Raw genomic sequence first — 27,243 nt, forward strand, 5'->3', positions numbered from 1 at the left:
ATAAATAATGCAGCTGTGCACATCTTTGTGCATCTTTTTATAGATATAGGTTTACCATTTTTGTGAGTGAATAATGAGGAGAATTTTTGGTTTTTATTTTAAGTGCCCACTTAAAAATTTAAGAAGTTGTTCAGCTACTTTCCAAAGCCATTTAACCATTACTCCAACTCCTAGCCATGTATGACAAGTCCATTTGCCCTTGTCCTTCTCAACACCTTTAATTGTCATTACTGCTGTTCGTTTCTCACCCATTCAGTTGTGGGTGTGTGAAAGTACCCTGCTACATTTTTAGTATGAATTTCCTTGATGACTCATGGAACTGAGTGTATTTTATTATGTTTATTTACTATTTATATATTTCCTTCTGGGAGGTATATATTCAAACTGTATTACTTCCTTTTGGTTATCTTCATGCCCCTCATCCTTGACAGATACCGTATATACTCGTGTATAAGCCGAGTTTTTCAGCACATTTTAAATGCAGATTTTGTGATAAAATTAGGTGCCTCGGCTGATATTCAGGTCGACTTATACTCAAGTATATAGGTATCTGTATTGTTTTTGTTTAGGCTTTCTGTTTTCTTACTGGTATCTTTTGAGAAGTAGTTTTTACGTTTGCTAAAGTACAAACCACCCTTTATGATTAGGTTTTTATTTGTTTTGTTTCAGGTCTGTTTGTTGTTATTATTCTGTGCATGTGTGTTTTCAAAGAAATACTATGATAATGCAAGATCTTGAAAATACTTTTTAGTGTGTTCTTCAACAATTTTAATAGTTTAGCCTTTATTCTCAGATGTATGATTCATTTCATTTGGGCTTTTATATCTGTACATAATAACAAATTATTTATTTACTGAGAAGATCACGTTTATATCTCTATTTTCCCTCCCCGAATCAGGGCTCATAACCAGAACCTATTCATTCCTGTTCAACCTTCTGCAGAGCATTTACATTTTAACCCCATATGTTTCATCAGAATCCACAATTTAAGGAGATCTCCGTAAGAATCATCTTATGAACTCATTAAAGTGTAGGTTCTGATTTCATTTTAGAGGGTACTTAAAATATGGTCATAGAATTGTTTATTTAAAACGTCACCATGTGAAGCTATTATTCCGTGACTTACCCTCCCTCTGTGCACGATGGTGCCATTCCTACCTCTGTAACACGTTCCCAGAGAATCTTGCGCTCTTTTGCTCGACCACTTCAAACAGCAGCTTCAGCCTCCGGGAGAGAGATGGTTCCTCTAACACATTTTCATAGCACAGCCTTGCTAGCCTCAAAGAACAAGCAGGTGTGTTGTCTTGATAGAAACAAACAAGCAAACAAACCCAGGTGCAACTTTTCTGGCCTTATTTTCACTAACATAGTTTTCAATTTTCCGAAAAATTCATAAAAATCCCCACGCGATTGCCTTCCAGAGAACGCTATCAATAATTACCCTTTGGAATTCCAAATAAGTTACCAGAACCTTCAGTACTGACCTCTCAGTCTTGAACTTAACTGGCACAGTCGATCCCTTTATAAGCCACTTGTGTAAGTCAGGGTACTTTAGAGAAACAAATCCACAGGAACTCATGGATACGAGAGTTTTCTATAAAGGGTAAGTGTATAGGAAGAAAACATCCCAACCCAGTGCTGTCCATGCTCACAAGTCCAACATTAGCTCAAAAGTCCGACACCAATTCACAAAGTCCTCCTCCATCTCACAAAACAGATACAATGATGCCGACTGCAGGAGGAAAGCAGAGTCAGTGAATGTGTAAGCAGCTCAGTGCTGGCAGGGGTTTCCAGATGGCTTTTCCAGCACCCATTGCTACATCAGGGTAGGTCCATGTGTCTTCTCCTTGAAGATGTCTTGCAGGAAGTGAGCCTTGCCAGCTGATGCAGGGAACTGGCTAAGGCAGCTGCACCCTGGTCCAACCTTCACAAAGCAAGAGACCCCAGAACTAGAAATGCAAGGCTTACCGAGCCATTTATCCCTCCGCCCTACAATTAACTCCACATGTGCTTATTAGTCAGGTTGGCACAATAAACTAACGACCTCACCACTGTATTCATTAAATCTTTCTGCAGGCACTTAACTGTAGCAACAATATTGACTAAGGGGAGCCCAAGCCCTTAACCATTCATTTTGAGCATCCTACATATAGGAACGAATAATGAAGTTCCTCTCTCAACCATGCCTTTCTTTCTTCATTCCAGAGACTGCCCAGAAGGAAATGGTGCCAGGGAACCATTCCACCATGACAAAGTTCGTCCTTGCTGGGTTAACAGACAAATCAAACCTTCAGCTTCCCCTCTTCCTCCTCTTCTTCGGAATCTATGTGGTCACAGTGGTGGGGAATCTGGGCATGATCATACTAATTGGACTCAGTTCTCACTTGCACACCCCCATGTACTATTTCCTCAGCAGTTTGTCCTTCATTGACCTCTGCCAGTCCACTGTCATTACCCCCAAAATGCTAGTGAACTTTGTGACAGAGAAGAATATCATCTCCTACCCTGAATGCATGACTCAGCTCTTTTTCTTCCTAATTTTTGCTATTGCAGAGTGCCACATGCTGGCTGCAATGGCATATGACCGCTATGTGGCCATCTGTAGCCCCTTGCTTTATTATGCCATTATGTCCCCCAAAGCCTGTTTCTATCTGATTTTGGGGGTGTATCTTATAGGCCTGATTTGTGCATCAGCTCACACAGGCTGCATATTTAAGGTCCATTTCTGCAAATTTGATGTGATCAATCATTATTTTTGTGATCTTCTTTCTCTCTTAAGCCTTTCATGCTCTAGTACCGATGTTAATGAATTATTGATTCTAATCTTTAGTGCATTTAACATTCTTGCCCCTAGCCTGACCATCCTTGGCTCATATATCTTTATTGTTGCCAGTATTCTCCGCATTCACTCCTCTGAAGGCAGAACCAAAGCCTTCAGCACATGCAGTTCCCATATTTCAGCTGTTTCAATCTTCTATGGTTCTGCAGCCTTCATGTACCTGCAACCAGCATCTCTTAGCAACATGGACCAAGGCAAAGTGTCCTCCGTGTTTTATACCATTGTCGTACCAATGCTGAACCCTCTGATCTACAGCCTGAGGAATAAGGATGTGAATGTTGCCCTGAAGAAAATGCTGGAGAAAAGAGCACTGTTAGGATGAGAAATAACTTAAGAATGGTTTCATTAGATTCAAGTCTTGGCCTATTATTTTGCATGAGTGGATGTACTTCATATTTGTCCATGTGTCAAAATGTTTCCTCATCCAGTAGGGCTTATTGAAAAATGTTTAATCTCCTCCCCTTCATAACCTTTTTTTGGCCATGTTTTCATCTGAGCTATTTTTTCTCAGGGAGTCATTGAAACACTTGTTAAAGAAATCTTAAGGATGCCAGGGATATAGTGACTCCTTCTCCCCTTCCCTATAACTGATAAAGAAAATCAGTCTTCAGCCACATGGAAAATATGATCAACAATACTGACTGCCTGCTCCATTTCTTCTATTCAGTCAACAAAGAACACAAATCGCAGCAACATGGTGATAGCAATTTCCAGCAGGTTGCACGTGTCTAGCATAAACCAATCACTTTATTGTTTTATGCCTCCACTTGCTTTCTTTGGTGGATTTTCTCCATCTCTTCATTCAGAAGGCATCATCCGAACTTTCCCATAGGTTACAAACTCATTCAGATGCTGAGATAGTTCCCAATCCATTATAGCACTTGCTATGCCACTTATAATTCTACTCTGTAATTACCGGTAGGCACTGGTTTTTAATATTCATGAAGGTAGCCCCTTGTACATCTGGCTCACTGTCACAATCTCAGTAGATAGCCATAAGTATAGTCTTAATAGTTCCTTATTTCTTCCCATAATGTATCACAGGAAAACAAGGAAGTACCTAGTGCTTTCACTCATTTACCCTTCAAAATGCTATTTACAACTAAGTGAAATGTATGCTTGGAGAGTTCTTCAGGGACCTTTGACTGATGGCATCCTGAGCTCTTTCTGTGCAAGAACTTAGAAGTGTTAGGTTTGAGCTTTTTCTGTTGCAAATCCAAGTAGAGTTGGAATGATTTGTTAATATTTCCCTCTTAAATTATTAAATCCTGTTAACAGAAATACCTGAGGCAAGCCTCATTTATTATTATTTTGTTTATTTTTTAAAAACAAATGTATTATTGATTGGGAGTTTAAAATATTTATTAATTGGGCGTTCAATCACATCAAGCAGAATTGTGCAATTGCTGCCACAACCAGTTTCCAAATATTCATTCTTTTCTTCCTGGACTCTTTGACATCGTCTCTCTTTTACTATCCCACCACCCCCACTTCTTTAGTCCCCACCCCCTGAAACCCTTAGTCTACTTTCTGTCCCTATAGGTTCATCAATCCTGGGTTTCATATACGAAACCCCAGAAAAAACATAAGACACAATTTCCTCAGGGTGACCTTCAGTGACATACACCTCTGAGATACACCCTAATATGAATAAACAAAGCAAAATACAGAGACTGTTGAAAACCAGATGAGGTCCAGCGTGCATCAGGAGGGGGATCAACTGACAATGTTTTAAGTGTTCAAGTCAGATTTACGCCTTTGATCTTCTATACTCATCTCTCCAATGCCTATTGTTTACTGACTGCTTTCCTCTCGTCCCTCAGTTCTGGATAGAGGAGTTCACCGGAGGCTTATTCCTATGTAGCTCCCACAAATGAATCCTGTGCTCCCACTGTCATCCATGGCCTTCCTCAATTCAGATTCTCACGATTGAGGCTCTGAAACTAATCCCTCCTTTGACTTCGGATTATATGATTTACAATCCTTTGGTGACTGATTGTGGTGCTCCTTCCATGTGGACTTAGTTGACAACTCACTTAGATGGCAGCTTGTTTGGAGACAAACCTATAAGATTCTGATACTATTTTGTCTGATAGCCGGGCACCATCGAATTTCTTCACCACATTTTGCTATAGCACCAATATCTTCTGTTTTCCCTTCCTGAGAACATTAATTGAGCTGGGTCATAATGTAAGAAATAATTATTCTTGAGTTGGAGCTAGGATTTAGCGCAAACCCAAAACCCATTACTGGATCTATGTTTATTTATTTATTATTTATTGGTAGTTAAACATATATCATTCTATATTTCAATCACAACAAGAAGAATTGTCAATTTGCTACCACAATCAGTTTTTTAAATACGTTTTCTTCCCAGACTCCTTGACATGATCTCTACACGTATACCCATACCCCACCCCTTCCTAACCCTTATTCTACTTGCTGTTCCTATAGGCTCATCAATCCTGGGGTTCATTTATCAAAAAACATATAACAAAACTTCAAGAGTGTGATCCCCAATGACATAGCACCTCTGAAATACACTATAAAATGAACTAACAAAAACAAAATAAACAGAATGCCCATCACATATTTACCGGATAATACATATCTTATATGTGTTATCATATAATAATACATATCTCCATACAGCATCTAGGATATTGATGTAGCAAGACCACATTTGTCCACCTAAAATGAGTTAACAGTCTTGGTACAGCTGTCTTCCGCTTTTTCTGATGGCAGTCCTCAGTTGACAAGGATGTCTCAGGAAGAGTCCAGTTCATACAGTAGAGTTTCCACATGGGATCTCACTGATGCAGTCTCTGGAGCATGCTGTGAATCTTGAAGATCTAGGATTCAACGTCCCCGCATTCCATGGTGTCAGAGGAAACCAGCCTCTACCAACCAAAGAGCCAGTAGGCACAATTGTATGGCAAAAATATATAAAGATGATAGTAAATTCATAGAGGATAGAAAGATAGGAGAAAGAAGAACATAAAGGAGTCAGACACATTTTATAGTAGCATGCTCACTTCAGCCCTTCTTCATGGTTCAAGTGGAGAAGGGAGAAGAGAGAGCGAACCTTTGCTATCTTGGGACATTTATAGATAGCCATAAGGCATGCATATTCAGCAGTTACATGGGTCACAAGGTAGATGGTATCTACAGTAAGGTCCCTGACTTCATGGGTGAGGAAATCTAATACCTGCATTGGGGGAAGGTATGAGGGGGGTTGGGTGATGTGGTGGGAAGAGATAGCAAAAGGATAATGTCTCCCTCTATAGGGAGATCTAATCAACCAGGTGCTCCCTTTAAGGCAGCAGAGCTGTTAGGGGAGAATCTGTGGGAATGATATTTAAAGCAGGACAATGTTCTTGGTCTTTACCTCTAACTTACCAAAGTGGAGGCTTTCCTACTGTGGAATACCAGCTTTCCAGATTCCTTCTGTTATAAGTCAGCGAATATAGTCCCCATTATATTTTCCTCAGTGTTAGTTTCCCACACAATGGCACCCGGCTGGATCCCCAGGATGCACCCCGAAGCCCTAGTCAATGTGGCCCATTTGGTATATACCACCAAAGACACACCCCCCTCAGGGTCCCCAAAAGCATTTTCAGTCATTTCTCTCCCCACCCAGAGGTCTGCCCTCTCTCTTTTCCTACCAACAGGTATGCGTTTGTGTCCCCCCGTCACGTTGGCTCCCTTTGCCCTCTCCTGCTCTGTTTTCCCCATCGGTAGCCCTCATCCCTCTGATAGGGCTGTCCCCCTGTCCAAGGCAACCTCATATATTCATATGCATCACAAGAGAACCAAACCGTATTAATTATATTTGAAAATAAATCAGAAAAATAATTTGAAAATTGTTCCCAATAAAGTGTTTAGGGTTCTTTTACTAGCTGAAATGGTGGTGATTCAAACCTGTTCAGATGCATCTTGCAGGACAGGCCTGGTGATCTGCTTCTGTCTTGAAAATGGTGCAGCAGCTAGCAAGAACAAATTGGCATAGAGGAAATCATTTGCTATTTGGACTTACAAAGTGAGAGTGTTTCAATATTGCAATATAAGCACATTTTTACTGCTGCCTGAGATTTTATACGGATTGTTTTTCTTTGCATTATTTTTTAGGTAAGTATCTCTGATCGACTTCCAGTCTACTTTATGGCGGTGCAAACCCTGTTTTAAGGTACAAAAGAGATCCCAACCTTAAGTATCATGTAAGGAGAAGATTTATTAAGTCTTAAGAGGGACAAATGGAACACATAGACAAACAAATCAACCCATTAGAATTATGTCATAATGGTGTCAAAGGATTGAAATTCAGGGTGCTAGTTAAATAAAGCATGGAAGAAAGGAAACTGTAACATATTCTTGATTCATGGCAGATCAATTCATCACATTTACAAGTGAAACTACAGAAGTGGGAGCAGGTCCATGACTGGGGCATATACATTATGTTAGGTCACCCCCTGTCCTGTCCTCAATAAGGTGATCTCCATCAAAGACTCAAGCAAGTAAATCCCCCCTTGTGTTGGCTGGGCAGACTACTGAGGGCGAGACTCTCTACATCCTTGATTAACGAACAGAAGAAATTCAGTGGAGACTAAATCTAAGTGGGGATTCTGCACATGGATTTTGGGATTTCACTGCCATCCCCAGTCTTCTGCAAAGGCGATCTTCAGAATTTAAGCTTTAATACGAATTGGTTACCCAGATGAAGCTGAGAGGGCTCACCACTGAAATGTTTCTCTTTTTATCCTCTTTTCATATTACCAAAGACAAAAATGCATACCACATATCTTACTTTGATATTAGATTTTATTCTCCATGAGAGCAAATATTAATCATAAAAAATGAAGACCAAAGTATTCCCAAACGTTTTTTCTGCCAAAGTTGCTAATTTTTTAATCATGCCATGATTACTATATTTAAATTTCAAAAGATATCATTACTACTGCAGCTGGGTGGAAGGCTAGAGACCTACTTTGTGTTTGCCTATCAGATGATCTAGATTTGAGATTCTAGGTAAAGGAGGGAGGATAAGCTTCAATCAGTCATTCCTTCTCAGCATAGAGTCAGGAGACTAACTCATTATGTGAAAATTAATTTAAGGTGAAAATTGAGAATGACTACATCAGATCCTAAAATGGAGATGACCATCGTAAAACTACGCCCACCACCATGGAGTCCATTCTGATTCATAAGGACACAAGCATTACGCTAGATGACGCCTCTACTGTCCTCCGGAAGGTGATAGCCAGCATGGAAACACTCGGGAAAGTCTCTACAGCACGCAGTAGAACTGTACAGTACAGGCTGGAACATCAATACCTTATATGCTTTATTAAGATATATATCATTCCAGCAAATCTGCAATTCACATTCTCAGTGACTATTATTGTAAATTATCCCTGACAACAGACTGCTATTGTTTATGTAAATACCGCCAGGACATGAAAGGATGTATTCTGTACAATATGCAAGTGAATAGTTCAGGTATTGCAGTATGAAGTCAGCCTACATTGCCCCAATATCCCTCTGTCAACAGTGTTTTTAAAAATTAGTACCTGATGCCAGGGGCTTAAGTGGAGAGAAAATATTTTGAGACTGATGCGGGCAATGAATGTACAAATGTGCTTTACACAATTGATGTATGTATGGATTGTGATATGAGTTGTATGAACCCCTAATAAAATGATTTTAAAAAATTAGTACCACTGGCTAGCCAATGACAATATTAACTTAAGATCTTTATGCTCCAGGGTGATGATTGATAGAACTCTCTACCATAAATTAACAAGGAGATTTCTAAAGTGAGCCAAAGACTCACATGATCCAGGAATGGGTTTTGGCCCTGCTCAATACTTGCCCTTAGGAAGGGAACACAGAAGATATGGATGCTATAACAAAATGTGGTGAGGAAATTAGATGGCGTCCAGCTAACAGGTAAAATAGCATCTGGGATTTTAAAGGCTTATTTCCAACAAGCAGCTATCTAAGTGAGATGTCAACTAAATCCACGTGGAAACAGCACACCAACATCAGTGACCATAGGACTGTAAATCATATAACCCGAAGCCGAAGAAGGGAATTACCATCAGAACCTAAGTTGTGAGTTCTTGGTTTGCAGAGGCTATTGGGAAAGCGGAAACCAATGAGACACTTGTGAGATCTACACAGGAAATAAATTTTTGGTGATTTCTCTTGATTTATAATAGATAATTATAAAACTGGTTATAAAACTGAGTGTATTGGAGCTATGACTACAGGAGATCAAAATGATAAAGCTGATTTGAACAGTTTAGAACCTTTTTAGTTGATTGTCCCCACCCCACCCTCAGATACACATTGGGCCTGATCTGGTTTTCAACATTGTGTGTGTGTGTGTGTGTGTGTGTGTGTGTGTTTGCATACTGGGGTTTACCTCAGGTCTGTTTTGTCAATGGGGTAACTCTTTTGAATATTGGTTTTGTGTTTTTCAGCATATGAAACCCAGGGTTGGTGACTCTATACAGACAGCAGGTGGAATCAGGTTTTCTGGAGGGTGCAGTGGGGAAGGTGGGGGAGAGGGAGCTGGTGTCCAGGAGTTCAAGAAAGAAGAGAATGTTTTGAAACTGATTGTAGCAATTGCGCAACACTGCTTGATGTGATTGGACTACGTGATGATGTATTATCTCCCAAAAAATGGTTTGGGGAAAAAAATCAAGTTTACATAAAATGATCTAATTACCACAGTGTTCTTCTTCAGGGACTGGCCTTTCCTGACCACATGTGCAAAGTACATGAAACGGTTTCACCATCCTTGCTTCTGAAGAGCACTCTGGCCACACTTCCAAGACAGATTTGTTTGTCATTTTAACAGTCTATGGCATGTTCAATATTTAATATACTACAGGGAAAATTGTAATACACGTGCCATATTTCACAATGAAGAGAAAAAGAAATTGAATTTTAAAAGTGACGAGGCAAAAGCAGAGAGATTATCCTAGTAATTCATACTCTGAAAGCAATATAATATGGAAATCTAAAAGGACAACAATATGATTGGTGGGAAGCGGCCTACTTTGAGCAAAAGTATCACCATGGTCCTAACTGTCTGACTTAGCAGGGACACTAATATCCCTAACTTTCAAGGGAAAAAGTTGCTTGTTTTAAGTACCCCAGACATCACCCAAGGGAATGTCACTATACAGCCAACAAACATGACTTTGTAATTACTTCTTCCCTGTAGGGTCCATCTACTGGGATGAAGAGACCCTAAGGTGTATTTCTGCTCATAATCATCTCTTGCAGGCTCCAATATATCAGACTACATCTTTCCTTTCCCAGTAGTGGACTGAGGTAAGCAGGATTACTGTTGGGGCTCGGATTGGTCTGAAACCATTATGAAGTTCAAATGTTTACTAGATCAGCATGATGCAAGGCTGTTAGTATTTTATGATAAACATATCTTGCAATCATGTCCTAGATGAGACCCCAGAAAAAGCCATGAAGAATCAGAAACACTTTTCCTGCTGAGATTATTGAGGTATGTTACAAAAGTCTACCTGCCTTTACAGAATTTTGCGGTAGAAATCGACTGTGGTGAAGTGCTTAAATCTGTCTGTTGCTTTGATTGATGTAACTATTATTTTGTCCAATGGACAAAACTGAGCACGTAGAGGCAGGAACGCCTTTCTGCTTTCACTGGTTTGATATCTGTTCTCTCAACTTCTTAGCGTTTATCCTCATGATAAATCTATGTATGATAAAAATATATCCCAGCTGTATTATAATTTTAGATTATAGAACACTCTCATATGGATTACATAATAAAGCATTAAAATGCACAGCAAAAAGTCAGATATGAAATTTCTCTTTTACTTAAGGTTACCGACTACCAACATTTTTATTTAGTCAGGAGCTTATATATGAATAAGCATAACAAATCCTGATTTCTATTTGACCTCAAAAACTACTATCTTTAGAGTGAGAATTGATACCTTTTCCCACTTACTGCTTTCTCAACAATGAATTTAGAAGGACCATCAAAATTAACATATAATTAAAGGAAAAATATCCACACAGTGACTCTAATAATTTTTTCCCAACTAGTTAAATTTCGCTCTGTCTCTTTTCCTCTGTTTGTAATTTTGGGCTGAGAAATATCTCTCAAAACTTTAAGTAAGTCAGCTTCTTCTAATAAAAAATATCAAAAAAAATTTTGAGACTTGAACACACTGACTCCAAAACTTACTTCTTTCAACATCCATGCTCCTCAGAGGTGTTTTACTCTGGGTTGATATAGACATCTTGTCTTTAACAACTTATTATGGGAAGAAATATCAGCCACATTTTGTTAATGTCATGGAGCACAGAGCAATATGATTTTTAATATAAAATTAGAACACCATTTTTATTTAAAATTTACCCTGCTTGTAGAACTATTTATTGAAACACAGCGGCCCATGGTTTTAATTAATTAAACATTAAGTTGGAGTTCATTTCAGATCATCAACTTTGTATTCATCAGTTTAAACAACTGATAAAAGAGATCCATGGTTTTGCATAACACACGTGTTCCAAAGACTCAGGTAATTATGGCTTATCCAGACACCTTCCATGGATTCTAGTCTTCTATATCAGAATTTCTATGCTACCTATCTAGTTAGTCATTTTACAGGAAATGCAACATGTGCAAAGCAGAAAAATGCTTCTAAACCCAATCCTCTAGTGCCACAATTAACCCAGTGCCAGTCCCAGTCCCCAATCCTAGTTCTTTTCCTTGCTAGTCTTTATCAGACACCATAATGTCTCAACAAATGCCATCCTCTCCAAATGAATCGGCAGTCCTCTGGTCTTCACCCTTATGAATCTAACCCAAGGTAACATCATCTTTCAAGTGATGAAATTTAGTCTCCTATCTGATCTCACTAAATCTATCCCTAACTCTGTAATGGATATCACTTACAGGTCCTGAGTGATACTTAAATATAAAGTTTAACAGCATTTTATCACAACTAGAATGTTGCCGTGGGCGCTGTTGAGCAGATTTTAAGCACCCCCATGGCACAGAGCTACGAGTTCGTTTTTTTTCTAGACTGTAAACTTCGTGAGAGCAGGTAGCTGGGTCATTCTCCAGCTCAGCTACTGGATGAGTTCAAACCAGCAACATTTCAGTTGAGACTCCATCTAAACCAAAATCTGATCTTTTGTGTTCTGGCTGCTTCTGATGCATAATGACTGTTTAGAACTGTAGAACTGCCCCATCGGGCTCTCAAGGCTGAACTATTTCTCCCACAGAGTGGCTGGTGAGTTCCAATTGCCTGCTTATGGTTAGCAGTTGAGTCCTGAATCACTAAGTTATCAGGCATCTTTTTTTCAGGACCCTTTACACCTAAAATTAGATTCAGAAATTTCCCAATACTCCCAGCTCATAGCTCTGTCTGTAGACTCAATCCCTTGCTTTCTCTAGTTCCATCACACTGGCTTCCTGGCTTTCCCTCAACCACATCAAACATGTTCTATCTCAAAGTCCTTGCACTCCGTATTTTTCTATCTGGGATTACCTTTTTATCGGATATCACCATGATTGTATCCCTCATTCATTTAGATCAGTTCAGGACTCAGGTTAAATGTCATCTGTTAACCACTCTCCCTAATTATCAATCTGCTTTTGCAGGGCATCCCTACCCCCAACTCCCCACCCCACCATAGTATTTCTCACTAGTTGGTTTGAAATCTTACATTTATCTAATTGTTGTTTAGAAAATGTTTTTTTCTTTCAATATTATTTCTTCTGCTATAGAAAATTCTAAGTAGGTAGCTGTTGAGTGAATAAATATGATTCATTATAAAGCCTATATACAATAGGGATCCTTATCACTTTTATAGATGAGATATGGGGTTGTCCAGGAGAAGCAACATATTCAGAAACATACAGCTAGAAGTCACATATTCAGGGTAATATTCTACCTCTTATATCTGAATTTTAAAATGGATATAAGCAAGGCAAGACATTTAGTCTGAAAATAAATGGTTTAATTGCTTTCAAAACCCTGCTTTTTAGTATTCCACAATACGTAAAACACAATTATAATATATATTTTTAAATGATATGTAATCTAGGGAATTTCAAAAGTGTTTTTGGAGGAAGGGAAAAGGGTAAGAGTTTTAAATGGCTTTAAAAATGTTTCAAGGAGAAGACATATAGGATAATAAGCAAAAATAATAGAGAGAGAGAGGAGGGAGTCTAGAATTTTTGATACTTCTGCTTTGAGAAGAACTGGAAATGTTTTGAAAATGGTAGCGAATAAGGTAGTCAACATCATATCCAAGAAACATAAAATACTAAATTATCATTCATAAGTCCTTTATCCAAGTTTTTGTTGTATCCATGATTACACCTCATCTTGATACTCTCAGTTTTATTTCATCTCAGCTCTTGTAACTAACTGGAGACCAATTTTCTTACGATAATTCTTACTCTCATCAAAGAAGAAATGTTTCCTATCTTATTATATGTATATCAAAACTGAAGAGCCGAAAGAATGAGCTGGCATACGCAATTGTTTCTGCTTGGGATGCAGTGGTGACTATGATGGAAGCCCATTGCTTATTTGATAAGTCAGTAATAATTGGATGCTGGGAGTATTATTTTTTCCACAGGACAACTTACATGTATTCAAATGTGCATACGTTCATTTTTTCTTTAGTTTTGCAGAAATACGAGGGGTGCCACACCCAAAACCAGATGTGATATGAGGGGGATAGTGTATTTGGAGTTCTTTCCACCAGATCAGACTGTTAATCAAGCTTTCTAGTTAGAGGTTCTGAAAAGATTCGCAACAGTGTGTGACAAAAAAGGTCTGATTTGTGGCAGATAGGGAACTGGTTTTGCTACCACGACAATGCACCTGCTCACACAACCATCTTTAAATGCATCAGTTTTGGGGCAAAAAAAAACAACCCCAAAACAGCATGCCTCTTTCCCCATGCACCGGACTCACCTAACCTTGCTCCATGCAACTTCTTTTTGTTTCTGTGAATGAAGATGGACGTGAAATGACAGCGATTTGACGACACAGAAGTGAAGAAAATAATGAGGGAGGTGCTGTCAAACAAACAGATGAGTTTGAAAATGTTTCCAAGAATGGAATTGCAGACTTCACAAATGTGTTAAGTGTATTGGAGAGTACTTTGCAGGTGATAGATACAGTTGTTTCGTATTAAAAAATTAAATACACATCTTTGGGGGAGAAAATAAATAAATTCCATTTGGGTGGGAACCCCCCTGTTTAAAGTACTTTCAGGAATCATTAAAATGTAGAATATAATTCTTTCATACTACTACACTTATAAGATGAAAGATATGGAGAAATTTATTTAATAATAATATTAATAAAGGTAACATAATAAAGATACATAGCAAATGCCATGACAGTTCAGATTCCAAAGAAAAAATAGTTTATAGGGTACAATATTATCAATCAACTAGAAAATAATATGAAATTTGCTTAAAAATATATATGACTTTGAAAATTTTACATAAACTCATTAACCAAAATATTTGTTGGCAGTTCACTTCCACCCAGAGGAATCTTGAATTATGTAACTGGAAATATACTTTTTAAAAAATCAGCTATTGAAAATCCTGTGGAGAGATCGCTTCTCGGCCTTTTGGCTAAGATCAAGTGTAGTGAAAATCCTGTGGAGTACAATCCTATTTTAATCCATATGAGTCAAAATGACTTGATCTCAACTGGCTTGTGTGTTTGATTAAATATTATCTTCATAGATTTGTACTTTAGAGCAAGTATTTACTCAATATCCATCTCTTCTGTTACTCATCATGTTACTTTAGAATATGTGCATTCTACGAAAATAGAACAATATTTCTTGAGGTTATCTCTTCATAAAAATAACTTAATATTTACTATTTATACATTTGCACTCCTCTCTCTATACACTCATTTATATATCTATAATCTTGTTTCTGTATTTATAATAATTTTATCTGTACACACATTTCTTCTTATACTTATTTATATGTGCCAACTTCATTTGGCTTCCTGCTTGAGCTGCTTACACATGCACACATCATTACTATTGGCCATTGCTGAGTGGATTATGAGTCATGGTGACACCAGGTGTGCACAGTGCAACTGTTCCACGGGGTTACCTTTCAAAAGCAAGTTTCCATGTTTGTTGTCCAAGACACTTCTGGTAGTTTCAAAGCTCAGTTAGTGGTCAAACACTTAACTCTTCACTCTACCCTAGGATATACATGTATATATGTATACATTTTAACATTGTGCCTGACAGAAAACAAGTGGTCAGTGAAAGCAGTCTCTTCTCTTGTTATTATTTTTCTTCCTTAGTTTCTTTAGCACAACAATCGGCCCTTCTGCTATCTTCCCACTGTCTCAAGTATGGCATTCTCCGTCTTGCATCTGAAGGACAGCATGAGTAGACGCAAGATAAAGGGAATTTAAAACCAGCAACTCAGAGGGGAGCTGGAACATTGGAATCAGGTGCTGGGTGAACGTAATAAAGATGTTCAAAGCTAGAAGGTGACCTTCAAGGAAGAGCTTTAAGAGATTAATTGTTGGGTCATCAGAAGAGGAAAGAAATGGTTGCAGATAGAAAAAGGAAACTGCTCTATGAAGTTTTTCTAAAAGCATGTATTTGTTTGTTTTTTTTGTAGCAGAATTTAACCTTCATTTTGTGGAAACAATCATTTCTACAAATGCACGTGATAAAAATCACAGCCAAGGGAAGCATCATCATTTTGAAATAACTGCAATTAAAGTAGATTTTAGCTTCTTGGTTTCAGACATTTGAAATTCGCTGCCAGCTGAAAATTATGCCATTCATCGGCTCTTCAATTCCTATCAAATGACTGTTGGTCTGACGAAATGGATCCAGGCAATCATTCTGTGGCTGAGTTTGTTCTTCAGGGGCTAACGGATGAGGCAGTTCTGCAACTTCCCCTCTTCTTCCTGTTCCTCTTCATCTACGTTGCCTCCATGGTAGGAAACTTGGGGCTAGTTTTTTTAATTAGAATCAGTTCTCAGCTTCATACCCCCATGTATTATTTTCTCAGTAACTTATCCTTCATCGATCTCTGCTTCTCTTCTGTCATAATTCCCAAGATGTTGGTGAACTTCGTGTCAGAAAAGAATTTGACCACTTTTCCGGAGTGCATGACCCAGCTCTTTTTCTTCTGCTTCTTTGGTATCAATGACTCTTACATGCTGACAGTTATGGCGTATGATCGTTATGTCGCCATCTGTAACCCCCTGCTGTACAGTGTCACCATGTCCCACAGAGTCTGTTTTCTGCTTGTCACTGGTGTGTACGTAGTGGGAATTGTGGGAGCTTTGGTTCACACCAGCTACATATCTGGTCGATTTTTCTGTGGAACAAACATCATCCACCATTACTTCTGTGACATCCTTCCCCTTTTAAATATCTCTTGCTCAAGAGACTACACCAAAGAGCTTTTGGTGATGATTTTAGTTTCATTCAATGTATTTGCATGCGCTATAGCCATCTTAATCTCATATGCCTTCATTGTTTCCAGTATCCTGCGTATCCACTCAGCTGAAGGCAGGTCCAAAGCCTTCAGTACCTGCAGCTCCCACCTTGCAGCCGTTGGGGTCTTTTATGGCTCTATCATCTTTATGTATTTCAAACCATCATCTGTCAGTGACACAACCCAGGAGAAGGTGGCCTCTGTATTTTATACTACAGTGATTCCCATGCTTAATCCCATGATTTACAGCCTTAGAAACAAGGATGTCAAAGAAGCACTAAAAAAAGTTGTGAATAGTGGAGTATTCTCCAGATTTGTTAAAAAATAATACTATTAATAAATACTTTTATCTTGTCTTTTGTTTATGATTATTTATGAGTAACTAATCAGTTTCAAGATGATTCATAATTATAAACTTCAATATGTATACCATTCTTCTCATCATAAAAACAAAAACATTCAAACTCATCACCATCCAGTTGATGTGGACACATAGTAACCTGATAGGACAAGATAGAACTAGACTCATGTTTCCAACTGTGACTCTAGAAGAGTAGAAAGCTCCTTGTTTCTCTCTTGTAGTGGCCTGCTAGTTTCAAACTGCTGACCTTTCAATAAGCAGTCCGGTGCACAACTACTACACGACCAGGGCTCCTCACCATTTCCTTATGCACTCTTCTCACTTCCAACACACAGTCTCGTTCATTGCCCTTAGTCTGAATCACTTCTAGAAGAGTCTGCCTACTTCCTACTTTCCCCCTCTCTTACACAGGGGCCAAATCTTATGTCTTCTATCTTTCTTTTCTTTTTCTGTTTGTTTCTTTACTTCTTTCCCCTCCTTTATAGCATTTCCTTTGTATGGTTGTCTTTAAATGAAAATTCTTGCTCAAATATTGATTAAGATTTTAAGAGGTAATAGTGAGTGAATATGTAGATCTTGTCAGAGATATTTCCATTTTAATATAAAATAGGGTTCTGGAATTAATAATTAAAAATGAAATTCAATTCAATTGTAGTAAACAAGAAAACCCCCAGTATTTCATTAGACATCCAGACACTGTACTAACTACTGAAAATCAGATCTGCCTTGGGCAGCTGTGAAATGAAGTTCAGACTGAGGTATTTGATAACAAAAAGAGGCAAATTATACATATATTATGGAAAGTGTATTTTTTAACTTTAGAAAGATATTAATGTCAATTGTTACGAAAAGGTAGAAACAAAATGGAGAAAACTGCTTAAAAAGGAAATGGCTGAGAAAAAGGGAAGAAAAACCTTAGAATTTGACATCAACAAATATAACTCCAAAAGAGAAGGTTAACAACCTATGATAGAAATGAAGTCTTATTTTCTAGCTCACTTTGCGGCCAATTCAATGCCTTAGATGCCTCGATGGCCAGGAACATATTGCCACTGAATCTCCATGCTTTGGGAGCTTGATCCATTTTCTCAAAGTCACTTCTGCTGACATCTCTTCCAGAAACTATTTTTCCATCCATTTTGTTTCTAGTTACCAACTCCTTCTGTCACACGTGTGATGACAGATGTGCCATCGGTTTTAATGATGAGTCTGTCCATATCTTGACTTCTTGTTCAACTGCTTTGTAAGCTGCCCTCAGTTCTGCTGTTTGAGTCGTCTGTTGCCCAGAAACCCCCTCGCATTCCTCTGTCCCAGCCGCAGTCCCGTCCTCGTAAGTCCCTGGATCTCACCTTCAATTTTCCACCAAGCTCAACAACTTCCATAGTCCGTGTGGTCTCAATAGCAAAATAATTTTTTGGTTCAACTTGTCATTTTTATTTGACATATTTTCCAAGTTGTATCTCTTGCCAAATATTACCTCTTGTAAATGGAGTTTCAAGACCACTTCCTCAAGAAAAAATGTTCTTGTCTATTACTTAAACTTTGTTGATCTTTAGTGAATCATTAAAATAAATTTATTCATTTAATAAGTCATCATTAGATAACTGTGTGCCAGGCACTGCTCAAGATGTTCTGAATACAGTAATGGAGGAAATCAGAGAACCATCTCTTGGCTCATAGGTGGTAAATAGTGAATAAATGAACAATAAACAAATGAGAGGAATTCAAAAAGTTCACCTTAAAATCCGTTATCTTTTTGAAGACTCGTCGTATGTTAAAATAAAATTTCCAGGGCCTACAAAGCTCTGTTGGTGGTAGGAGCCCCGGTGGGGCAGTTCTGTAAGCACTGTTCCTCTAGTCACAAGATTGATGGTTCAAACCCACCTGCTGCTACTCTGGAGAAAACGGAAGCTGTCTGATTCTGTAAGGATTTATTATGAGTCAGAATTGACATGATCGAAGTGGGTGTTTTTATATAGCCAATGATTGTAAGCATAATGAAATAAACTAATCCAGGAAGGAGCCTGGAATCCTGGGGCAACAGAAGTTTGCCACTAGCTCTGGAGCATTAGTCATACTTAAGAAATAGAAATCAAGCAGAGAGCCCAGAGGAAGGAGATAGGTGAGGATATTGGAAGGATCATTGGGTGAGGTTTTATAGTCTTCCTTTTGGAAAAATATAACATCTTTGTTACTGTAAGTGAAAAACGACACCAGTGGATGGCTTGGATAGTAGAGTGACCTGATCTTATTAATGTGTAATCCAATAGAAACAATGGAATTCAGGCATTAAAACCATACCTATTGCCAAATGACATTTGGTTTCTAAATACCATTCTCCAGTAAAGGAAGCTAGGGCATCATAGGAAAATGGTAGATTCCGAGGTGGAATACGAAAATTCAAGGTGAGCATTGTTGTTGTTAGGTGCTATTGAGTTGGCTCCAACCCATAATAAATGTTTGTACAACAGAATCAAACATTGCACGCCCTGTGCCACCATCAGAATGATTTCTATGTCGGAGGCCAGTGAAGCAGTCACTGTGTCAAGCCATCTCCTGAGAGCCTTTTTTCTTTTTTCTTTGATTCTACTTCTGAACACATACAGATATATTATATATGATATTTATCATAGTGTATATTATACTGCAGTACAACATAACATATATAAGATACATATAATATATATTATATCAAATGAATTAAATCTAATGCTACACACACATCCACATAGATATACTTTTCTACTGATCAGATTATTGCCTTATACTTTTCTACTACCCACCTACTTCTTAATTCTCCTCTCTCTCCTTTTCCTGGTAAACTACATTTTCAAGATATCAAATAATTTTAATTAATTAAGTTATTTAAATGTTATTAATATCTATATTTCAATGCTTACATTTTTAGCTGTCGTCGTGATTGAATCTAATGATAAATAAAACATGACACATACAAAATGAAAGACATCAGCAAAACAATTAGCTCGGTTCTTCTGAATGTCAGTGTCACAAAAGACAGTAAACAAAACCATCTTGGGATATTTCTAGATCAATATAATTTTAAAGGGCACAGCACCTTGATTAAATCCTGGCTTTAAAAATGCATATTATTGAGGCAAGTGAAGAAATTTGAATATGGATTATATCCTCAATTACCTAACTGTTTCAATGTTAGATTCCCTCTCTGATAGGTATATAGTGATTTTGTAGGAAAATGCCTGTATTTGTAGGAGATACCTACTGAAGTGTTTAGGGATACAGTGTCATGATGGATGGCTGCATCCCTCAAATGGTACAGCCACTGTGCATCTCCAAATTAACCTAACAACTTATTCCAAAGTTATCTAAATGAATCACAAATTTAAATAGAAAACATAAAATAAAATTTTTAGTGAACATTATAAGCAAAATACTTTAGGATTTCAGGCTAAGCAAAGATTTTTTTTTAGCCACAGTACTCAAACATAATCCATATAAAAATTAATAAACAATACTTAAGAAAAATGAAAAAAGTTTGCTTTAGGAAAGTGCTATTAAGAGATGGGGAAAAGATAAGCTCTGGGTTGAAACAATATTTACAAAAAAATTCCAAAATTATTTACAATATATTCACAAAAATAGCTTTCAAGAGAGTTGTATCTGAAATATACAAAGAATCATCAGAAGGGGTATTTTAAATTTGAATTAAGAAAGTTAAAGGTAATTAATATTAAAAGGATTATGACTAATAAGCACGGATAGAAGTTCAATAACAGCTCACACATTGCAGCCCTGGACACAGTCTAGATTAGAGAAATACTTGAAAACTTGACACATGAGTTCAGCCCAGCTTTAGTAGTAATGGACAAAGGCTGGAAACACACCAGTGTTCTTCAACGGATCAATGGTTAAACAAACGACGGTGCGATGGTGTATCTAAATGAAAAAAAACCTTCTTGGCAATACAGGGAAATTGACTATTTCTGGCCTTAACAACTTGGCTATGCAGCAAGTGCATTAAGCTGAGTGGGAAAGAAAATCCAATCTCGAAAGATGATGCATGATCTGATTCCATTTATATAACATTCTAGAAATGACGAAATTATAAGGCATAGACCAGGGGAGGAAAATAGTCGTTTTCAGGGATTAGGGTTACAAAATAAGCAGGGTGGTTGATATAAATCTATAGAAATGCAGAAAAAGAACTTTCTTCAGGATGCTAGGCTGTTCTATACCTTGATTGTGGCGGTGTTTACATGGATCTACATATATTGATAAAATTTCTTAGAATTATATACAGTTGAGGAGCTGCAAAAACAAATGTGTCAGAAGACTAAATTTGTGATTTGGAAATTAGCTTATGTAATTCTCCTACAATATAAGTCAGTTAACGAGCATGACATTTTCATAACATTTAATTATGTATATATTAATATATATCAATAATTATCAAAGTAAAGAATAAAAACACATTTTTCCTGATATCAAAATTCAGGCATTATACAGTTAAAAGAATAATTTGAATAATTTGAAATATAGCCAGAATAGAAAATTATAAATCAATAGTTGTTATAAACATAAAAGGAAAATTATCAACAAAATTCTACTTTATATAATGCAAGAAATAGCAAGAAAATATGTCATTATGAAGTAATAAGATCAATGTATTCCATTATATAATTAAAACAAAAGAAAATAGCAACATGATCATTTTAGTTGATGCAAGAAAAATCATTTGCCAAAACCCAGCACCAATTCCTGAGAAAAATATTCAACAAAATAAGAATAAAAGAGAAATTCCTCAACATAATAAAGGCCACATGTACAAAAAGCATTCCACTTTAGAACAGGATCTCTCCAAGGATGATCTTTACAAACACTCTCATTCAATATTGTGTTGGAAGTCTTAACCAGAGCTGTTAGACAACAGAAAGAAACCAAAAGGGTCCAAATTGGCAAAGAACTTTCACTCTCTCTACAGAAAAATGCTTGCGGCTCACCTTCTTGGCATGATCGCTAAAGACAAATCAGGTGCATAAGCAAATGTGGCGAAGAAAGCTGATAGTGCCTGGCTATCAATAGATATAGCATCTGTGGTCTTAAAGTCTTGTAGATAAGCAAGCAGCCATATAGCTGAGAAGCAACAAAGCCCACAAGGAAGAGGCACACCAACCTGTGTGATCATGAGGTATCGATAGGATCAGGTATTAGACATCTAAGACCCTGAACAAAATCATACTCAATGTGAATGGGGTGAAGGACATGGAGTGGAGACTCAATGCCCATCTGTAGATTTTGGACATGCCCTCACAGAGGGATTACAGGGAAGAGATGAGCCAGTTAGGGTCCAGTACAGCACGGACAAAACATACAACTTTCCTCTAGTTTTATAATGCTCCCTTCCTTCCCCCACTATCATCATCCCAATTCTAATTTACAAATCAGGCTAGACCACAGCATGTACACTGGTACAGAGAAGAGTTTGAAACACAGGGAATCCAGGACAGATGAACCCCTCAGGACCAATAATGAGAGTAGCAACACCAAGAGCGTAAGGGGAAGGTCGGGGGAGAAAGGGGGAATCAATCACAATGATAGACATATAACCCTCTTCCAGGGGGATGGACAACAGAAAAGTGTGTGAAGGGAGACAGTGGTCGATGTACGACATCAATAAAATAATAATTTATAAATTATCAGGGGGTCATGAGGGAGAGAGGGTAGGGTAGGGGGAAATGAGTTAATACCAAGGGCTCAAGTAGAGAGAAAATGTTTTGAAAATGATGATGACAGCATATATACAAATGTGCTCGACACAATGGATGAATGTATGGATTGTGATTAGAGCTGTAAGAGCCCCCAATATAATGCTGTGGGTTTTTTTTTTTCAAATCCTATGAAGGACTTCTAATCTGCCACATAAAGTGTCAATAGCTCAATGGCATCCAACAGCAACATAGCAGGTAGGCATTTAGCTTTATTTGGGTCGCAAACCGTTTTGTAACATGATTGTGCCTTCAATAGTCTCATCCGTTTTTAAGAATGCTAGTTGTGTGCTGCTTCAACACTCAATGTAGTCACTGTTTTTCATTTAATTTTAACTACTTAATTTATTTCTTTTAGTGATTAAATTTATTAGCATGTCCTTAATGAGTAGTTTTCTTAACATGGCCGCGGGCATGCCTGATATGCAACATTTGCTAACCCACAGCAAGGCAAAAAAAAAAAAAATCCTATCCAGTTTAATAGTTGTTTTAGACTTTTTGTTTTATTTTTGTTAGTTTGGACTAAAAAAATTTATTTAAAATTATTTTAAACTATTTAAAATTACAATGCAAGGCAATTTTTCACTGATATTGTTATATTAATTTAAAATATATGTGTGAGTTTCTAGGCATATGGCCTCCAGATAACCCGCAAAGGGAGATCTCTTCAAGTACTACCAAAATAATCCCACCAAGAGGGAAGCTTACTCTTCCTGGAAGCCAGCAAACGATTTGAAAGTTAAGTACACCAAAGTCAGTGCTTGTGGGAATAATAGGAGCAGGGGGAGGAGGCAGTGCAGTCCCATATGAAGATTAGCAGCCCCGTTGGCTGTCACCTTTTCCCTTCATCACTAACCAGCAGCCCACATCACCTCTGTGCACTTCCCCTCTCCCGGCATGAACGCACGAGTAGACATTCACTGACCTTCATCAGGTGCCTCTTTTCTCCCCCACACTCCACCTCAACCAGCTGCAACCAGCTGCTTTCTTACTTCTATCCAGAGTAGAAAGGAAGCCCCAGACTTTATCTCACAGAGCTGCTGGTGGTTTTGCACTGCTGACTGTGCGGGTCGCATCCCAACATGAAACCATTGCCCCACCAGGGATCCTACCAAGAACTAATACAATGGGCAAAGCATCCAAACAACACCGAAGCAGAGGAGTAACAGATGCACCAATAAAAGCACACAGAATCCGATGACAGAAACAGATCTGCATAGGTCAATAGCCACCCTGAATGGCAATGGATTCAATGCACCAATCAAGACATAGACAGTGGTAGATAGGATTACAAAACAAGTCACAGCTATTTGCTGCCCATAAAGTACACATCTTCAGCTCAATGACAAAAATGACTAAAAATCAAAGGATGGAGCAATCTTTACCAATCCAACGGCGAGCATTATAAAGCAGGAGTGGCAAAATTAGAAGAATGGGAATCCCGGTATATTTCACTGTGCTCATGCTGAACCTGTGTGTGAATCAAGAGGCAATTGTGTAAATAGAACACAGGGATGTTTAAAACCAGGAGAAGCATGCCTTAGGGTTGTAGACTCTGACCAAATTTATTCAATCTATAAATTGAGCAAATAACCGGGGAAGCTGGATTACATGACGAAAATTTGACATCAGAATTAGAGAAGGGCTTATTAACAACCTAGGATATGCAGATGACAAAACCTTGCGTGTAGAAAATGAGGAAAAACTTGAAGCATTTGCTTTTGAAGATCAAGGATGGCAGCCTGGATCAATATGGGTGACAACACAGTGTAAAGAAAACCAAAATTCTCACAACTGGACTAATTGGTAACATCATGATAAATGGAGAAAAGATTGAAGTTATCGAGGATTTTGTCATGCTTGCATTCACAATCAATACTCTCATGGAAATAGCAGTCAAGAGATCAAGCAAAGCATTGCATTGTTTAAATCTGCTGCATAAGATCTCTTTAGAGTGTTGAAAAGCAGGGAGGCTATATCTAGGAATAAGGTGCACCTGACAAAAGCCATGATATTTTTCAATTGCCTTTATGTATATGAAAGTTGGACATTGAATAATGAAGACTGACAAATTTGATGCATTTGAATTTTAGTGTTGGCAAAGAAATATTGAAGGGCCATGGCCTGCCCAAATTACAAACAAATCTGTCTTGGAAGAATTATGGCCAGACTGCTCCTTAAATACAAGTCAGCTGAGAATTTGTTTTATATATTTTGAACATACTGTCAAAAGAGATGTCCCTGGAGAACATCCTACTTGGTAACATGGAAAGACAGCATTAAAGAGAAAGACCCTCATCGCTGCACTGCACCCTGACTGGCTCGTCTCCTCCCCATGGCCCTTCTGCAAGGGGATGTCCAATATCCCACAGATGGGCCCTGGGTCCCTACTCCACACTCACCCTCATTCACAATGCTATAATAATAATAATAATTATTATTATTATTATTTTGGTCTTTGATGCCTGATACCTGATCCCTTCAATGCCTTGTGATCTCACAGGCTGGTGTGTTTCTTCCATGTGGACTTTGTTGTTTCTCATTTAGATGGCCACTTGTTTATCTTGCAGCCTATAGGACCCCAGATTTTATATCTTTTGACAGCTGGGCACCATCAGCTTTCTTCACCTCATTTGCTTATGCACCTGCTTTGTCTTCAGCGATCAGACCGGAGGATGCACACTGGTACAGATGGGAACTGGAAACACAGAGAATCCAGGACAGATGAACCCCTCAGGACCAGCAGTGAGAGTGGAGATATCAGAGGATGGAGGGAAGGTGAGGGAGAAAGGGGGAACAGATTACAAGGATCTACATATAACCTCCTCCCTGGGGGATGGACAGTGGAGAAATGAGTGAAGGAAGACGTCGGACGGTATAAGATATGACAAAATAATAATAATTTATAAATTATCAAGGGTTCATGGGGGAGGTGGAGGGAGGGGACAACATGAGGAGCTGATACCAAGGACTTAAGTAGAAGCAAACGTTTTGAGAATGATGAGGGAAACAGATGTACAAAAGTGCCTAACAGGATGGATGGTGATAAGAGTTGTACAAGCCCCCAATAAAATATTTTTTTAAGAGAGAGAGCGAAAGACCCTCAATGAGATGGACTGACACAAGAACTGCAAAAAATGGGCTCAAGCACAGGAACAACTGTGAGGTCCAGCGAGTATTTTATTATGCTGTGCATGGGGCTTCTAAGGGTAATAACCAAATAAGAGGAGGAATTTATTGAACCAAATGAGAAGAATAACACAACATACCCAAAACTTTGGGATTCACTGATAGTAGGTATCAGAGAACAATTTTAACAATCAACGCACACATGTAACGAGGAGTAATCCAAAATCAACACCTAGCACAACATTTCCAACAACTACAAAAGCAATAATTTTTCAAAAAATAAAGGAAAAGATAGAAGAAACAAGAAGTTGATTCTTTGAAAGAATTAACAACATTAATAAACTGCTGGTGCACCTAACATAGGAAAAGATAGAGAATATGTAAATACTCCAAATTAGATGAAAAATTAACATCTCAATAGATCCAAATGAAATAAAAACAAGAACACATTACCATGAAAGACTGTTCTCCAACAAGTTTGATAAGATGAAGAAATGAACAAATATCTCAAAATACAACCAAAAATATCTGAAAAAGTGGAAATTATATTGGGGAATGCTATGTACATTTGAAATGGATGATTTTGAATATAAATTTAAATCTACATATCAGAAAAGTGAGAATGTCTAAAATAACTAAAGAATTCTAATCAGAATTACACATCCAAATGTAGAAGTTTGAATTTTTTAAGAGTGAGCTGTAGCATGTCTTTAGAGTACCGCATATTCCTTCATTAATTCATTCTTGCCAAGCATGGAAAATATATGAAAATTAAATACTTATAGCAACATCAAAATGCTAATATAAACTCTACAAAGAGAAAAATGAAAGAACAGTCATTAATTTCATTTACATATGTAAATTAAATGCTACATAAATATATAAATAATTTCAAGTTAGAAATATATACATATACAAGTCATAAATGTATATATATTTGATAAACATTCAAATGCTGCTCTTTAATCTTCTAAAAAACCAAACTCCCTGCCATGCAGCCGATTCTGACTTCCAGTGTCTTACTATAGGCTAAGGTAGAAGTGCTGCCGTAGGTTCTTGAGACTGCAATTCTGTGGGGCGTGGAAAAGCTCGTCGATCTCCTTGAGAGAGACTGACGGTTTCCACCTGCGGATCATGGTGTCGGCAGTCTAATGCACAAGCACTATGTCACCAGGGCTCTTTCTGCCTCATTTTAGGAGGTGTTAATATCAAAATTTTATTGTGAGTGCTAGCATATTGACCTGAACATTGAAGAATCAAAACATTTCTTACACAGCTGAGTGTTAAAATTGTTCCGAAGTGAGAGTTTTCAGAAAGCTCACATTGTGAGTCTGATTGAATTCAAGACTAAAATATTTCTAAAAGTTGGCAGATAAATATTGAAATGGTTTCAATATTTAGGTCCTATTTGCCAGAAAATTACTTAGAAAGAAATATTGTTTCAAAGAGTCTAAAAGTCACTATTTCGCTTTCTGTGAACATATGTAAGTAACTGTCCAAATAATGACTATAATCTATATGCTCTATGATTTATATAAAGAGGAGCAGAAATAGACAAAAAGGTTAAGTAAAACAGTTCTCTACAGTGCAATAATCTCTCATTTGTTATTTAAATCCTCCCTTATGAACTAATCAACACTCTCTTCATAGATTG

General features: G+C 37.7%; 2 protein-coding genes and 1 pseudogene across 2 annotated transcripts; all 3 read left to right on the top strand.

The window, feature by feature from the left end:
* The first annotated feature begins 2,192 nt into the window (after positions 1–2,192).
* On the top strand, positions 2,193–3,161 carry LOC142422678 (olfactory receptor 8G5-like). The gene has a single exon (XM_075527986.1). The coding sequence runs from the start codon at positions 2,223–2,225 to the stop codon at positions 3,159–3,161; it is 939 nt and encodes a 312-aa protein (XP_075384101.1). The 5' UTR covers positions 2,193–2,222.
* Positions 3,162–14,481: 11,320 nt separating this feature from the next.
* Positions 14,482–14,638, top strand: LOC142423501 (U2 spliceosomal RNA; annotated as a pseudogene).
* Positions 14,639–15,735: 1,097 nt separating this feature from the next.
* LOC142422679 (olfactory receptor 8G3-like) lies at positions 15,736–16,683 on the top strand. Its single transcript, XM_075527987.1, has one exon. It carries the CDS (start codon positions 15,736–15,738, stop codon positions 16,681–16,683), a length of 948 nt encoding a protein of 315 aa, XP_075384102.1.
* Positions 16,684–27,243: the final 10,560 nt, after the last annotated feature.

The sequence above is a fragment of the Tenrec ecaudatus genome, chromosome 12 (genome assembly GCF_050624435.1).
Source record: "Tenrec ecaudatus isolate mTenEca1 chromosome 12, mTenEca1.hap1, whole genome shotgun sequence".
NCBI lineage: Eukaryota > Metazoa > Chordata > Mammalia > Afrosoricida > Tenrecidae > Tenrec > Tenrec ecaudatus.

Bases quoted from the DNA above. Each gene is read 5' to 3' on its own strand.
- LOC142422678 (XM_075527986.1), top strand. From the start codon at position 2,223: ATGGTGCCAGGGAACCATTCCACCATGACAAAGTTCGTCCTTGCTGGG.
- LOC142422679 (XM_075527987.1), top strand. From the start codon at position 15,736: ATGGATCCAGGCAATCATTCTGTGGCTGAGTTTGTTCTTCAGGGGCTA.